Raw genomic sequence first — 17925 nt, 5'->3', positions numbered from 1 at the left:
ACCACAGACAAACACTGGAGAGCACAATTTGTGGCACAAATTTGTAAATCCTTGAATTCAGGTCCATTCCTTTTCTGTGTTGGATGAGCTCAGTGAGCAGAGGAGACAGACACCTCAAGCAGTATCCACTGCATATTCAAAGCCAAACCTCTTGGTGATGACTATAAGATAAGGTTACTCTAAATAAGTGATATAGAGAAAATTACAAGTGGGCATTTATTGAGGAGATAATGGTTACCTTACAAAAATGTTACATATTAATATGACACAAGCCTTGACAAAAATGTGATAGGTGAATCAGATGTATGAAGGTATTCAAATGTCATAGCAACTTATAGAGATATATAGACTACTAATTACCTTTATTAATTGAATTTATTTTCCATAGAAATATCACAAAAACATCATTCTTTTAGTTAAGTTTACTGTTTACTAATTGAGACTTGTGACATGACATCTTGAGTGAGGCGTGTAGTGTGGTGACAGTTGTGACGGTCAAACAAAAGCCACACACTATCTCTACAACACTTGAGGCACTACAGTAAACACACAAAAAGAAATCCAAACAGTGCAGTATTTGCCAGGATATAGGACATCCCTATTTTATTCATTTATTTTTTACTCTTTCAAGTATCTCACTATGTCCAAACAAAAATAAGTTAAATTTGTTTACTTTTCTGACAGTGTGCCATATATCCTGGCAAATTTGGTAATTGCATGAGGTAATAAAAGTCCAAACATCACATGGTAGGTCCATTTCTGAGTGTGTGTGTGTGGTTGTGAGTACAAATTGAGTGATCCACCACACTGCATTCTACTACTGTGTTTTGTGTTCCTTCAGTCTAAACCCTGATTGCTAAGTAAATGTCAGGTGTCAGTTTATAAAGAGACTACTGGCAAACCAAAGGATGAGAGATTGAAGAAAAACACTGTACACAGTGGAGAAAAGTGCATTGTATTATTTGACTGCTAACCACAACCACACAAGTACACTCATGAGTAAAAACCTGTTGTGTAACTGTCCCTACTATAATGCACATTCATTATTCATTGGCATCATATTTCTGTTATTTATTTATTTTTTTCATTCCAGGTGTGGCATTATGTAATAGTAAAATCATAATATCATAAGTTATCAATCTGGAGAGTGAACCTGCTGCTAATCTAAGTCTACTAGTAGGTGACTGTCATAACCTGTTAAACACTATGTCACACTTCACTTTCCAAGCAGTATGTTGGTACAGAATTATGCACAATGTACAGTTCACAAGCTGAGTGTGACATATCTTATTTGGGGAAATAACACAGCTACTCATATACTATTAACTAACTTGTGACATGAAAAAGCTCCACTGCTGCAAAAACACTCAGTCCAATTATTCATGCAAGACACTCTATGCTGGAAAGTGCTTCAGAATAGTTTGTAAAAAGGTGACTCTAACTAACAGCAATAGGAACCATCAGACCAATAGTGGTCAGTGCAGCTCATCAGCTTTTAAGCAAACCAAATTTGATGTTCTGCATTTGTCCACTGGCTAAAGCCTATTTATTGTGAGATATTCTACTTCACCACCACCACCACCACCACTATTACCAACAGTGAACAAGATACTAGAAATACTGACACTGACTATTTTAACAGGTAATAAAGATATGCATTTTGTGAAATCATTCTTAGAGGTAAAATCTTAAATTAGCTGAGAGAGGATTATGCCCACAGTTATTGTCAATTTTTAAGTCAGGCAAAAGTTTACTTCATATCTATTATTCAAAACTATTATTATTATTATTATCAGATCTTTGACAAGGTGAAAGATTACTTGATATGCTCTTTCAAAACTATAATGAATACTAAAATCAAGCCAAAATTAAGAGAAATCTGCTCAACATTATCATTAGGTCTTTGATTAGGGAAGAGGTAAGACAAATCTGCTCTTCAAGATTATTAAATCTCAAATAGCGTGAGAGTTGAGAAACTTGCTTTTCAAAGTTTTCAGAGCTCCATGTTTTGAATCTGAGACGGGTAGAAAAAATTTGCTGTGAATAATGTGGTGGTGGTGAGAGCAATATCCATACTGATGGTGGTCATGGCAGTATTTACTAAGATTATGGAAAAAAAAAAAAGTACAACAGTGCTGATTTTACTCAAGTGGTGATAGTTGTGATGAGAATACTAACTATGGTAATGATGTGACAGCCTCTCCAATGCTGTGAAGGTGATTGGCAATGTTGAGAATGTATTATGTTGATGGTGAATGATGACTTTATTGTGATGTGATTAATGAAAACACTTATAGTAATGATGTTCAGCATGAACATTTACAGTGAAGGTAATGGTATATTCACTATACAAAGTGTTGAGAGAGCAGAGAACACAACAGTGATGGACTAAGAGTGATAGTTATGATGAAAGCATTACTGTGGTGGTGAGGAAAATGCTTGTTCTTCTTCCAGCTCAATCAAATAATTGATGTAATTCATTCCTTAAAGTCACTGTTTCACTGGTTCAGTGATGGGACAATGAGGCTGAGTGTTGTTGTGAAAGCCAGGAGAGTTGTGGCCAGTAGTGTCTCACTACTAGACCTCCAGGCACTGGCAGGCAATACACTCACTTGCTATACAATTTACAGAATCACAAGCAGCAGCATTTAATTTCAGTTAGAGACTACCCAGTCTGTATATCAGCTCACACTTACTATTATAGGATCTAAAAGAAAATAGATATGTAAATATAGGTAGGTTAAAATGAAAAATTCAAATAGCATTGTCTGTACAACTTCATATAAATATATCATAGTGGAGAGAGAGAGAGAGAGAGAGAGAGAGAGAGAGAGAGAGAGAGAGAGCACAAGCTAACCCCAAATTACAAATGCTTGACTGAAAATTCTTCTCTTGATTTAATTAAGAATGTCTAATTAATATCTGCAAACAAAAATCTCAAAATTTGTAACAGCAATTAAAATCAGAATGATAAAGTCATAGCCAGTTCAGAGTGCAACTATCATCATCTTGCTACAATTATTGGTGAGCTTGTTTGTGCATCACAATCAGTAGCTGTGGTGAAATAAAATGTCACACAGGCATTGTACACAGTGTCCTTCCCATATGCAACGTGCTAAAAGTGTAATTCATATTCAAAGGAACATTTCTCACATTATATAATGCAAATATACAGGGAAAAATTTTTTTTTATTTCTTGTCTATTTTCTTTCTTTCTTTATTATTATTTTATTTTTTTAATGAGTCATTAGTAAATGGGGGGAAGCTTGTAATAGACGACTAATAGAGGAATCACGTTTAAGATAAATATTGTACATACAAATTGTCCTACCGTTATATTAACACCATTTTATAAATATCTGTGCACAGGAAGCACAGGTGACTAGTTCACAAGTTATAGCCACAAGGGCTCCATTAACACTACCTTGTGTGCAACACTTAACCTTCCCTCAGGTCTGGCACAGGAAGGACAGTGTGCTGCTGTTCTCTTCCTTCCTCTTTCCTATTATATATACACTCTACTTCTAGCATTCTGTCTCCATAAACATGATTACTTGCTGACACTTAAGAAAACCATTACATTATAGACAATATAATCTTATAAAATTACCATGTAAAAATGCAGACAGTTATGCACTGGAGTGAAATGGAATGAAATGTGTTACTGTGCTTGTGTTAATCTGCACTAAAACTACATTACATGTGTCAATTTTATGTTGTCATTTCCTGGATAGCACAACCCCGACCTAACAGCCTTGTCCTGTGTGAACCTGTTGTTACCACCACTGGCCTCACTGCACATCTCAAGGTGGCATCATGCAAAGGTAAGTATACTAGTATGAGCAGTATGAGTTTACTGTCACCTACCCTTACACTCTGCTAATAGTGTACAGTGTACAGCTGTCACAGTAATACTTCCATTCACTTGACATTCTGTGTCCACACCATCAAGCTGTGACTGCCAGCACAAATTGGCAGTTTATCCCTTTGACTTGTGCCCTCTAAAGTACTAATAAAGTGCCTGTGTTGTTAGTTGTGTGATATCTGCAGACACTGTCTCTGACTCACTCTGACAGTTGTCTGGGAGGGTGTGACTGGCCCAGATTGTCACAGTGTGGACAATACTGCAGTTGTGCCCATGAACTTAGCCTGGATGCAGGCAGTGCTCGTCAAGCTGTGCTTGATGGTGAGGATGGGCCTGAAGACTGATAGAGAGGAACAATATGTTTTGGTTTGGTGATGACTGCTGAGGATTTCATAGGGTTGATCTCACAACTTGGGATGGTCCTTTAGTACTCCTGTTAATGAGTATAAAATGTGAGAGTTGCACTGGGCTTACTTCCTTTGCACCTTCCTGTGTATGAAGACAGCCATGGCTTGTGTTTATAACTTACTTCATTTAACATATCCCCCTGAAAAATTTGAATTTTTGCCAACATCAATGTCAATAACACCATCAAAGATGATGTAGAAATTGCCATGAGCTAGACTTAGTATTTTGCCAGTAAAATCCTTCTGGCTAATTAAATCGAGCCTACCATGATGCCACCTTTACTGAAACTTGTCTTCAGCACTGGTGAGAACTTGTAATATACACCACTGGACAACTGTATCACCTCCCTGACACCATTGATGTCTGTTTACTTACAGTAGCAGTATGTAGGTGAATGGCTGACTGACTATCACACACACACACACACACACACACACACACAGTGGGAAGACAATAGAACCCGGAGCAGGCAGGACCTGACATGTTAGGAATTACTGAATGGAATGGCCACTCGTCCTACTGACTCTTTGGCCATTCAGGTTCTGATATCAAAATGGTGGTCATGCTAAAACCAAAGTCCTAAAATAGTTGAAAAATAGTTCATCAATATATATATATATATATATGTATGTATAGTTAATCAATTTAAATCTGTTATTTAAAATACATAGTATCATGCAGAAAGTGAGAATGAAAATGTCATGTGAAGCACAGCCGCAGACACTGGCAAGTCCTGTGTGAAGGGACAGACTGTGAAGCCTGGCACCATGACACACCTCTTGCTTCATTGACAAGAGACTTACACAGCCACAAGTCAATTCAGTGATTTAGTCTCTTTGCTGCAGTGGCATCATGTGGAGCAAGATAATGACATGCCCAAAATCTAGCAATGTTACCAAAGCACAACCCAATTTTCTTAAAATATACAAATTAAACATAAAATCCTTGAATTACTCCCAAACATTTTTTCCTGAGTGCCGTTTCAATACAATTTCTCCTTTTCAATAATTTCAACACATTAAAAGCTGCAAACTAGTGTTAATCACCCGCTAATGAAAGGATCTTGACCATACTTATGATACACTTCAGGGAGTGTTATGTGAACAGGACTCAAGTGAACTGAGGCTGGCTGTGTCTTGGTAATCCAGATGTCATACATGAATAATGAGGGTGAGAGAATGAACAGGTGTATGATGCAAATACATTACTATACTAAATTATATTTTCGGCAATATATACATCAATGTTAGTGTATGAATCCAAGTTTGTTTTGGTCTGTGTGTGTGTGTGTGTGTGTGTGTGTGTGTGTGCACATGTTTATGTAATTGTACTCATATTGTATTGAGTTATGCTTGCCATGTCCTTTTTTTAAAACCATCACATTTGCTATGAATTAGCATGTGTACAAGATTTCAATCTTATTGAATATCTGCTTCTGTCAAACAGAGATCTAAGCTGAGAGAGAGAGAGAGAGAGAGAGAGAGAGAGAGAGAGAGAGAGAGAGAGAGAGAGAGAGAGCAATATATACATATATTTACCCATAAAGGAATGCATCAAGCTTGTCCCATTACTTATGTCAAATTTTTGCATTTTCTTTAAATTTATAAACAGTATTTGCACACTTTATCTGGCAATGATTTCCACTAACCTATTGCTCTGTGTGTGTGTGTGTGTGTGTGTGTGTGTGTGTGTGTGTGTGTGTGTGTGTGTATTCACTTCTTGGTAGGCTCCTGTGTGGCCTGAGTGTCACCAGAGTCGAGCTGCTTGAGGAGTCTGAAGAGCGCTGCTGCCTCTCGGATACGGCTGAACTCTATGCAGAATGCCTGCACCTCAATGAATAGCTCCTGAAACAAAGAGTACCAGTCAATCACAGCTGATACTTGCCTAAATTAATACATCTTTCTCTCCTTGTTGTTTATATTACCTCTCTCTCTCTCTCTCTCTCTCTCTCTCTCTCTCTCTCTCTCTCTCTCTCTGTGTGTGTGTGTGTGTGTGTTTGTCTTTACCTGGACATTAATTATCTTGTTCCTGATGAGTGACTGCAGGAAGACACACACAAGGCGCACCAGTCTGTTCTGCATGTAGCGGTCCTTGATGGTCTCACAGGTGCTGATGCAATTGCTGATGTACAGATGCACAAACTCTGATGGCAACTCCACTGCTGTTGTCAGTCTGGGGAGGGACTGGAGGCTGTACTGTGTTCATTGTGTCTTCTCTCACCTGTTCACCCTCTCACAGGGCCACACTGTATCATTCTATACATCTATCTCTTCTTTTAATTCTTTACACCATTCCTTCAATAAGCCTGCCTTGTGTACCTTCTATGACGCTCCACCTTTCTCTTGATTTTATCACATCCATTATAATTACAATAGCGCTATATGGACATTGATGTCTAGCACACAAATCTTTCACCTAATATACCTAGTTGAAGAATCCTTTGTTTAACCATCAGCTTCTTGTAAACCTAGTATGGGAATGAAAATACAGCACAAAGATAAAGTGTTTAGTGTGTATGGCATTGGTGCTGACCTGTTGACCACTTCCATGGAGTGGAGGGACATCTCCATGTTGACCAGCACACTAAAGTACTCGGTGATCTGGCTGGACTGCATCAGCTTGAGCAACACTTCGATGGCTATCAGTGGGTTGTGCTCCACCAGGTCTGGCAACTAGTGGGGAGGAAGGATGTGTTACACTCTCTCTCTCTCTCTCTCTCTCTCTCATCCTCTTTCCATACAAACACACTGCAGACAATCTCTCTCTCTCTCTCTCTCTCTCTCTCTCTCTCTCTCTCTCTCTCTCTCTCTCTCTCAGTCTAGCAGAGGCAGCACACCTTAGGTGGGGTGAGGCCAGTGTGGTACACCATGCGAGGGTCTTGGTTCAACTGAGTGAGGAGGTGCTGCTGCTGAGGCAAGGACAGGGTCTCCTTGAACGCCTTGGCCATCAGACGCTTGGCCTCCGCGTCTCCTCCTGACAGCACACACATGGAGGCATCGTACATCACCCGCTGCTCTGCCCGGTCCACTGAGGTGATCCATACCAGCTGATCAAGGAACACAGAATAAATGGTACCCTATGACAACATGGTAGGTGACTCAGTTGAGGAATCAATCCCATGCTCACCACTTTAAACACTATGCCACCACCTCCATAAGAATGAAAAATCATTATTTGCAGAGAGAGAGAGAGAGAGAGCTGCCTGAGTCAGGTATCTCCCCACACCCACCCAGCCTGGATATGGCATTGGTGGCTGTTTTCCAATGCCCAGAGTAAAGAGGTTAAAGATTGAAAATGGCTATACAGCAAGTAAAGATGTCTCAGAGTCATAAGTAATTAAGGAAAGATGTACCAAATAGCAGTGAGAGAATTTAAAACCCACACTATTCAATTCCCTGTGTCTGCCTCACCTCATCCTCAGCCACATGCAGGGGTGGAGTCAGTCTGATGATCTCTGGGGAGAAGTACTGCTGTGCCAAGCTGGGAGAGGACGGCCCACACAGCAGCGCCTCACAGGTCCGCTTCACCTGACCCGGCTCACTCAACAGCCTGTAAACCAAAGCATAGTGACAAACACTTACTACACTCCATCATGCTTGCTATATTTTGTCTATTCAAAACTAACTATTGGGTCTTGGTCTAAGGAAGTGGGCAACTGGGTTACAGTTCAAAACATAGTGCAGCTTATTTATGATATAATTCATTTTATGTGTATAATACTTATTATCTGTTGATCAATACAATTATCACAAGGGTAGACTACTGTTTTTGTCAAGATATAACAAGAGGCATTTTTATCCCAGACTGAGACCCAGCGGCCAGTTTAGAATAGACAGACTATAGTGTTGTCCTTTCCCACTGGTCTCTCACATTCTCCTTCCTCATACTCTTCACAAGCTTAGCCAACATGTTAACTTTATGTATTTGCAGTCTCTATACTTACATATAAAAAGTATTAAAAAAAAGGTAAAAATAATAAAGTAAATGTATTGATAGAAACATTTCTCTGTCTCTTATCAGAAAACAAGTACTAAAGATAAAAAGAGGAGCTAGATTACTTATACAAATGAGGATAAAAAAAATATATGTACCTATGTAAACAAGAAATATCCATAATTCTTACACTAAACTGAATAAAAATAGATATGAAAAGATCATAAACACACACACACCCAGAGTTAGGTGCAAGCTGAGGGTAGGAGTAGACCACCGGCACACCACTCTTGGCAGTGTCAGGTCGCTCTGAGAGGAGGTCTGCCAGTGCCTGTTTCAAACTGGTGGTGTCAGCCGGCGGGTGGTTGCTCACGTCCAGACTCATGATCTGGCTGGCTGTTCTCTTCAGCAGCTGCAGGAAATGGTGGTATGGCATTGTTACTTAGTGAAGTGATGAAATAACTCTTCCATATCACAAATACTCCAACCACTCAAGATTCATCTCAATAGGCACATTAATCCATCTATTCTCTGCTGACACACACACACACACACACACACACACACACAAAACTACAACTAGATAAATACACACACACATACATACACACACACACACACACACACACACACACACACACACACATAAGAAAATTAGAGAGACTACAAAATATGGCTACAAGAATGGTTCCAGAATTTAAAGGGATGACATATGAGGAGAGACTAAAGGCTATGAATCTACCAACCTTGGAGCAGAGAAGAGAGAGAGGGGATCTGATACAAGTTTATAAATTGATTAACGGAATGGATGAAGTGGATAATGAGAAACTGATCCTGAGAGAAGAATATGACTTTAGAAGCACAAGATCGCATAGTAAGAAACTAAGGAAGGGACGATGTCTAAGAGATGTTAAAAAATTTAGTTTCCCGCAAAGATGTGTTGAGACTCGGAATAGTTTGAGTCAGGAAGTGGTGTCAGCAAAGAGTGTACATAGTTTTAAAGAAAAATTGGATAAGTGTAGATATGGAGACGGGACCATACGAGCATAAAGCCCAGGCCCTGTAAAACTACAACTAGGTAAATACACACACAAACACAAAACTACAACTAGGTAAATACACACACACACACACACAGAGAGAGGATCTGATACAAGTTTATAAATTGATTAACGGAATGGATGAAGTGGATAATGAGAAACTGATCCTGAGAGAAGAATATGACTTTAGAAGCACAAGATCGCATAGTAAGAAACTAAGGAAGGGACGGTGTCTGAGAGATGTTAAAAAATTTAGTTTCCCGCAAAGATGTGTTGAGACTTGGAACAGTTTGAGTGAGGAAGTGGTGTCAGCAAAGAGTGTACATAGTTTTAAAGAAAAATTGGATAAGTGTAGATATGGAGATGGGACCACACGAGCATAAAGCCCAGGCCCTGTAAAACTCAGAGTGTCGTCTAACACTCCACACGCTAAACAATGTGCTTGGAGTGAGAACCGTCACTAGTACAAAAGGGCAACCAGAGCGAGTGAATGTAGCCTGGTGGATTGTGCATAATAGCGATCGGAGGTGTTGGAGCCTCCGTGCTCCAGATGACGGCGCGGGAAACAAACAAGGGCCAGCCATAAACAGCCGCCAACACATCCCACCACACACACAAAGCTACCAGGCCTGGCCACCAGTGCACACCACCACACACCCACACGCTCCCAGGAAGAATGAAATGAAATGGATAGACCTGTAAGGAATAAGTTACCAAATTCAAAATATACCGATGAGGTCCAGGGAGCAAAACCAAAAGTGGCCACACAAAACATGAGTCCATCTTCAACAAGAGCAACAATGTAAGGAAGATTGGTTATGCTAGAGAAGAAATTTGAGGAGTTGGTGAAGGAATTAAAAATTCAGAGGAGTGAGGAGGAGCAGGATAGAGAATTCTGCAAGGCTTTGAAGGAAAGAGTTAAGAGACTGGAGGAAAATGAAAAATGGATGGAAGAGAATGCACACTTGAGAGTGGAGGTTGAAAAATACAAGAGATGGTTGGAGGAGAAAATGGAGAAAGTTGTAAAGGAGAAAGATGACTTTAAGGAAATGATCAGTGAGCAAAGTGAAAGGTTTGAAAGGGAGTGGGAAATGAAGAAAACACAATGGACTGAGTCGAGGGAAGCTGAGATGGTTGGTTTACAAGAAATAATTAAAGATCAGTTGAATGAAGACAAAAAAGAAAGGTCTAAGGAACTGGTTAATGTTATGAAGAATAAGGAAACATTGATAAGAGAAATAGCAGAAAAGAAGAGTGTGTTAATATTTGGGATGAAAGAACAAAATATAACATATAAGCCTAAGAGAATTAAAGAAGAATTAAAAACGGTAAGAGATCTGTTCAAAAATCTAAATGATGATGAAAAAAAAGACCTACAAGAAGAAGTGGAAGAGATCCATAGACTGGGTCCGTATAAGGAGGGAGTAAGGAGACCGATTAAAGTAGTACTGAAGTCACAACAATCTGGAGGACATCCTATATAGAACATCAAAATTAAGAGAGGTTGTAAAGAGGTGTGTGTGAGAAAAATAGAAATGAGGAAGAGAGGAGAAGATATAAGGAATTGTTGGAAGAGGCGAGAAGGAAAAATGATGTGCGGTCTGAAGAGGAAAAGAAAAGTTTTTGGAGAGTTATAGGAGAGAGAGTCAGAAAATGGTATGTGGAAAGAAGGAATGCGGAGGAACCCCTAGAGGGAGCAGTGGGTGGACCGTAATGTATACTAATATAGATGGGATACTGTCAAGTAGATTGGAATTGCAAGACTATATGATGGTGGAGAAGCCTGATATAGTGTGTTTGACTGAGACAAAATTACATGAAAAAACAAAGGTAAATTTGGATAATAAATATAATATATGGAGAAAGGATAGAGAGGGTAAAGGTGGAGGAGGAGTTATGATTATGACGAAGAAGGAAATAAATGTGGATAAGGTTTGGTATGGGAAGAACAACGCAGAAGTGATAAGCATAAGGTTAAAAAGTGATGGAAAAGAATTAATAATCATGGTGACCTATGTACCTCCTAAAACAAATTCTTGGACATTAAGGAATACGACAATATGATCAAGGATACTTTACAGAGTTTGGAAAGTGTATTAACTGAAAAAAGAAAGGTGATACTAGTAGGAGATTTTAATTGTAAAGAAGTGGATTGGAAAAATCTAGTAAGTGGTGTTGGAGAGGAAGCATGGGAGAGAGATTCTTAATCTAATGATGGAAAATATGATGGAACAGAGGGTGAAGAAAATACTAGATATAGAGGAGATGATGAACCGGCTAGACTGGATTTGGTGTTAACACGAGAAGTGTACCTATGTGGGGATATACAATATAAATGTCCATTGGGAAGAGTGATCATGTGGTTATGGAAATGCAGATGGCAATAACACAGCGAAGGAGAGATGAGACATACAGGAGTGGTAGATTGAATTATAGAAAGATGGACACAGAAAGTTTGAAAAATTATTTCAGAACATTAGATTGGGAGGAGATGTTACAAATCAGAGAAGTGCAAAAAAATATGAGATTTTTATGAAATATTATAAAGAAGGAGTTATGAAATTTGTACCAAAGTATAAACCGAGAGAGGAAGGAAGAAAGGATTGGTTTAATGCAACTTGTGTTAAGGCTAAAGAAAAGAGAGATGTGGCTTGGAAAAGATGGAAAAAGAGCAGGAATATACTAAATAAGGAGAATTATAGAGTGGCAAGAAATGAGTATGTGAGGGTAAGGAGGAGGAAGAAAGAAAATTTGAAAAGATATTGTAGACAAGAGTAAGGAACATCCAAAATTGTTTTACAGGTTCATAAATGGTAAACTTAAAAGAGAGAGTCCATTGAAAGATTAAAAGGAGAGCAAGGGATAGTAGATGACCCTAAGAATATATGGAATTGCTAAATAATAGGTTTCAACAAGTATTTACTAAAGAAACAATGTTTGTAAAGCCTCAGAATGTAGAAGGAAATGTGCACATGGATGACATTAAGATACCTAAAAGGAGTTATATAAAATGTTGGAGGAACTTAAAGATGATAAAGCGATGGGACCAGATGAAGTTTCAGGAAAATTATTGAAGGAATGTAGAGAAGAATTGATTGATCCATTATATGATATTATAAGGTGCTCATTAGAAACCGGGAAGTACCAGTAGAGTGGAAAAGAGCTGAAGTGGTGCCCATTTATAAGGGAGGCAGTAAGGAAGAGCCTCTTAACTATAGACCTGTGTCTTTAACAAGTGTGGTCGGTAAGATTTGTGAGAGGGTGATAAAGAAATATTGGATACGGTTCCTGGAGGATCATAAGTTATTATCGGATCATCAATTTGGCTTTAGGAAAGGGAGGTCATGTGTAACAAATCTACTGAGCTTTTATTCAAGAGTGGTTGACAAAATACAAGAGAGAGAGGATGGATGGACTGTGTATATTTGGATTTAAAAAAGCTTTTGACAAGGTACCTCACATGAGACTGCTATGGAAATTAGAGATTTATGGAGGACTGAAGGAAAAGTGTTAAAGTGGATGGAAAACTACTTGAGATGGAGGGAGATGAGAACGGTAATAAGGGATGCAAAGTCGGACTGGTTGGTGGTGGAGAGTGGAGTCCCACAAGGTTCAGTGCTGGCACCAATACTTTTCCTTGTCTATATTAATGATATGCCAGAGGAGTAAACAGTTATATTAATTTGTTTGCGGATGATGCGAAGTTGTGTAGGTGTGTGAAGAGTGAAGAAGATTGTGAAATTTTACAGGCAGATCTGGATAGATTTGGGAGTGGAGCAAGAGGTGGGAGATGGAATTTAATCTGAGCAAAAGTCATGTAATGGAGATGGGGAAGAGTGGAAGACGGCCAAGAGGGTCATATAAGATGGGTGAAGGAGTAGTGTTGAAAAAGGTGGAAAAGGAAAAGGATTTGGGAGTGATAATACAAGACCATGGGCAGTTTGAGGCTCATATTGACAAGATGTTTGGAGAAACATATAATTTGATTAGAAATATTGGATTAGCCTTTCATTATATGGATAAAGATATGATGAAGAAATTAATTAGTACAGTAATTAGACCAAGATTGGAATATGCTGGGGTGGTTTGGTCCCCTTATAAAAAGAAGCATATAAGGAAGTTGGAGAGATTGCAGAGAATGGCAACAAAAATGGTACCAGAATTGGCAGAAATGACCTATGAGGAGAGATTAAAAGACCCCACACGAGTATGATACCCAGGCCCTGTAAAATTACAACTAGGTGAATACACAAGTCAACACTTTTATTTTTCCTTCTTCTTGGTTGTTATGGCCAGATTTCCCTTCATGAATTAGGGATAGGACAGTGCCTCCTGAGAAATGACTTTGGTTTGGCATTTGGGAACTATTACATCAAATGCATAATCTTCCCAACCATAGAGTTGCCCATGTTCAAACCTATGTAGCTGAAAAACAATCAGTCCCTTGCTCTCCTTCACACCCACCTACTTGCTGCCTGTTTTCCCCCACATGGGGCCACACTCACCTCTTTGCTGTTCTTGTCTGTTAGCAGGGTGGAGAGGAAGAATATTTCCGGCTGAGTGAACCTTGGGACCTGCCCCGCAAACTCCAGCTTCTTGGCTGTGCCCTTTGCAGCATCATCCACAGGGTGCTGCAGGGAAGGAAGCAAGTCTCATGACCTGAGCAAACTCCCTTGTAAGTACCTATGGCTTCAGTGACTAACAAGAATGATGTACATTTATACAGTACTACCATTTACATAACCCTAAGCAAACTCACTTGTATATATCATTTGGTGTAAAAAGGCTTCTGTAACTAATAAGAATGATATATTTCTATACAGTACTACAATTGAGTGTATTATGAATGTAGGCAAAGAGAATGAGATGACTGGGGTAAGAAGAGAATGTAGGAACTAAAATACATAAAAGGACACTCCTCTTTATGTAACCATGAATCTTTAAGGAGGAATTCTTACCAATTAACTATTCTGATGTCTAATTCTTCATCTTCCTTAACAGATTAACCATGGTAGAAGCAGATTTACTTGTTACTGTCCATGAACTCACTCCAGTCATACTCTTTTGACACTTCCTCTCCCTTTGTGCCACTTAAAACATTTCAGTACTGTTCTACTATGTCACACCCATCTTCAACTATCAGCACTTGTCCTCACATCACACATATGACTGAGACTCACACAAATTATATGAAACTACACTTAGGTGAACACACACCAAGATGTTGATGAAGATTGGGAGGAATGGGTTGCCAGGCGGCGGCTCCCCTCGGTACAGCTCATGGAGGATGGTGACAGCTGAGAGTCTCTGTGAGGCGGTGGGCAGCAGGTCTGGCTGCTGCAGGAGGAACACCAAGGCACTGCCCACTGCACCACACATCAGGAAAGGAACATTTTTTAGCCATATGAAGACAGCTATGACAATCTATGAGAAAAAAAGGTAATCAGTCCAACTAAATTTTATCCATATTGACTCATTGCAAGGGAAAACATACAGTATAAGAAACATTAAGGTACTGCCCACTGCACCTTTGGAGGAAAAGCATATTTTTATTTATTTATTTATTTTTATTTTTTTTTCAATCAGAAAAACGTATGTGATATTCAATGGAAAGCATAAGTAGTGTGACTCCAATTTTTTTAGTATCAATTTGTTTCCAAGAAAACATATAATGTAAACAAATAAATGATTATTAGAGAATGATATTTTTTTGCGAAAGGAAGTGTACTGGCTGGTGACTTGCTATAGAGAAATACATATCCACATCAAGACTTACATTTAAAATAGTCTTCCTTATTGAAGTTTTGGTAAACTTGATGTGTGATCTTTTCTAAGGTAAACGATTCAGTAGATTCTTCCGATAGTATCCTGCAAGACAAGACCAGTGTGAGAGGGACAATCGTATATCTACCAAAGGCTACAATAATTCTAATAAAAGAAGAAAGAAAAAGGATCTTTTCTCTGATGTTCAGTTCTTTCCATGACATATTACGATGTCACTGAATATCATTTACTTCCAGTCTTAAACTCTTTCAAAAGAGGAGTGTCAAGACACCTCTTACGTTAACTGGACCCTCCTTTTAGATTTTTTTGTTTTTTCTCTTTCTACTTTCCTCTTAACAGGGCCTGGCAACCAGCGGGATTTTTTTTTTCCAACACTTTGTTTGCCCTTGGCCAGTGCCCTTGTAATGTAAAAAAAAAAAAAAAAAAAAAAAAAAAAAGTCAATACACTGCTGCCATGGCAGTCGGCCAGCTAGCTACCCAGTGTCACTTTGGCAGCCGAGTAGAGTGAACACAAATCTAATGTATGAGATTTTATTGTCTAGTTCTATGAATGTCCTAGGATCGCCTCCTCCACCCTAAAAGGCTGCTTCCCACTAGTGCCAGTGGTTGTTGGAGGCATAGGCATAGGTATTGTGTGATCCCAAAATTTAAGTAGTTAGGATAGTGGATTCTATTATAGTTTCATACAATAAACTCTGGATGGTTTTGGCCACCCTTAGGTTGTTGTTCTCACTATACAACATTTCCAATAAGTACACTACATGCTGCAAATGAATAATGATGCTGCAATAGGTCCAGAAATGTGCTGTGTCTGTTGAGTTTTCTCTAGTCCAGCGAGCTACAGAGCTCTATCACACTCAGAAATGAGCAGTAAACTGACTTGCATTTGTTTATAGCTGGGGTTTGTGGGTTAGGTTAGGTTAGAGATAGGGATATTGTATTAAACTATAAATTTGCCGGATAGTGTAGTGGGGAAGAAAGTGTGAGGGTCAGATATTTCTTGTTTGTTGAGGTTTTTAAGGATTTTCCCTTAAAGGTGTGTGCTTCTCTTAAGACTTATGAGGTTTACCTAACAAGGCCCTTTTTTTCAGCCAGCTTCATCCTAAAACCCTGCTTTCCTCCCAGCTCCCCCAAGCTCGCCCGTCCTGGAGAGGGGCAACAACTGAGCACACAAGTTGTTATAGATAAGATTTACCAAAAATAAGACAACAGTAAGAAATAAATCTGACTGGAATCTTTAACATATTCACTGTTGTTAATTTCAAAGTAACTAAGAAAACAAAAGATTTTACTTAGTTCAGTTAGTCATGCGTTCACAACTAGTAGATCAAGCGTTCACAATACACGCATCGTTATGAAGATTAGCTAACATGAGAGCACAACAGTAATACATTAAGCACAGGAAAATCTTCACAGTACAGCAACTAGTCATTGATGAGGTAACAAGGCAAACACATCACACCAGCCAGCTAGATGGTTCCAGACATACTCACTGATAGAACCGGCGTGTGTTTTAGTAAAAAGACAAGACCAAAGACAAACAAAGCAATTAACGATCTGATACTACAACATTCACCAGCAAATTTTGGTGTTAACTAATACACCATTCTAGTTTGTTTAGCGATTCAGGAGTTCCCAGCAGACACACATAATGATAGAGCCAGCCTCTCTGTACAAGGTGGCGTGTTTCTCTAAGCTAAGTGAGAAGAGCAGAGAGAATAAGAGAGGGAAGACTGACCCGAGTAGCGTGGTGAGGCCCTTGCTGGAGAGCGCCATTCTTTGTTTACTTCAGGCGCCACGAACCTATTTGTTAATTCACCGAGTCACTGTTTCCTGACGGCAAATTACGAGAACTATATTGACTTGATGTGACTTTAGGGGTATAGTCATATATGAAATAGTACATGTAATAAGGAAAAAAGAGTGGAACATGTTGGGCTCTTCTACCTAGGGAGGGTATAGGATATATGGAAGAAAAGATTTAGGTAGAGATAGAACTGTGCACACAAAATAAGGATGAATAAGATGAGAAATTTGTAGGGATATGTGCACATATATGCACATATTGAATGAAAGAATAAAGTGCATGTGTGACCCACCAACGAGGTAATCACAGCCTGCAGGATGGAATAATAATGAAAGATAGACGAAAACGCGCACTGCATCACCATCAGCATGAATGAAATTCATACATATATTTTTTAAAGAATATCTGTAAATCCAGAAACCAGGAAACAAGGAAAAATATGTCATATGCTGATCATGTACGTTGCCTGAATATATCAATACGTTGACATTTCATGATATATTCCTTTTGGATAGAGCTACACCTAATGTTGCAATGTCCCTTGGTGGCGGTACAGTACAGCACCAAATTCAATGGTTAATTAGCCGCACAGAGTTGACTGTCATGCAGAAAGTGCCAGACATCTTTAGTGAAGTATATATTATAGTTGTACTGATACCAACGCAGGAAGATGAATAGTATAGATATAACAGTTTTGTTCATGAAGGATGCAGTTAACACCGTACGGATCCTGAAAATCGAGAGACTCGATCGTAGACAGTTAAGATAGGAAGAGCAAGTGTCGCAATTAAATGTCATTTGTGATCGAAATTCAATGGTTAATTAGGCCCGGCCCTTAGTAACAATGCCATCTCTAATGTATAAAGAAAAACTTATTTAGTGAAGTTGTAATACTAACAGTGCCAATGTAAGAGATAGAAAGGAGAAATACATGTCTTGATGAGTACTATATACACGTGAAGCAAAATGGTTTTAAGCTAGAAGAGACTATAGAGGGAGAAAGTTAAAGCAAATTCAGTGGATATCCACATTTTTCTCATTACAACACAATTTTATTTGAAGAGAAGAGATTAAGGAAAAAACTAGTA

At 38.9% G+C, this 17925-nt stretch overlaps 1 protein-coding gene across 1 annotated transcript; it reads right to left on the bottom strand.

The window, feature by feature from the left end:
• Window positions 1-202: 202 nt before the first annotated feature.
• LOC123501958 (CCR4-NOT transcription complex subunit 11-like) lies at window positions 203-16855 on the bottom strand. The gene is made up of 10 exons (XM_045251074.1): window positions 16769-16855; window positions 15023-15114; window positions 14464-14612; window positions 13752-13877; window positions 8446-8618; window positions 7684-7822; window positions 7110-7319; window positions 6806-6945; window positions 6280-6445; window positions 203-6117 (listed from the first exon to the last, which is right to left on the bottom strand). Exons 1-10 carry the CDS (start codon window positions 16804-16806, stop codon window positions 5986-5988), a joined length of 1365 nt encoding a protein of 454 aa, XP_045107009.1. The 5' UTR covers window positions 16807-16855; the 3' UTR covers window positions 203-5985.
• Window positions 16856-17925: the final 1070 nt, after the last annotated feature.

Source organism: Portunus trituberculatus, chromosome 10 (genome assembly GCF_017591435.1).
Source record: "Portunus trituberculatus isolate SZX2019 chromosome 10, ASM1759143v1, whole genome shotgun sequence".
Lineage (NCBI taxonomy): Eukaryota > Metazoa > Arthropoda > Malacostraca > Decapoda > Portunidae > Portunus > Portunus trituberculatus.
This window is presented reverse-complemented; position numbering and strand designations above follow the sequence as displayed.

What these genes read in the sequence shown, in the direction of transcription:
- LOC123501958 (XM_045251074.1), bottom strand. Translation starts at nt 16,806, where the DNA reads ATGGCGCTCTCCAGCAAGGGCCTCACCACGCTACTCGG. An exon ending in CAATCTTCATCAACATCTTG is followed by an intron (nt 13,878 to 14,463) that starts GTGTGTGTTCAC and finishes CCTTCCCTGCAG; the next exon opens with CACCCTGTGGATGATGCTGC. An exon ending in TGCATGTGGCTGAGGATGAG is followed by an intron (nt 7,320 to 7,683) that starts GTGAGGCAGACA and finishes TTCCTTGATCAG; the next exon opens with CTGGTATGGATCACCTCAGT.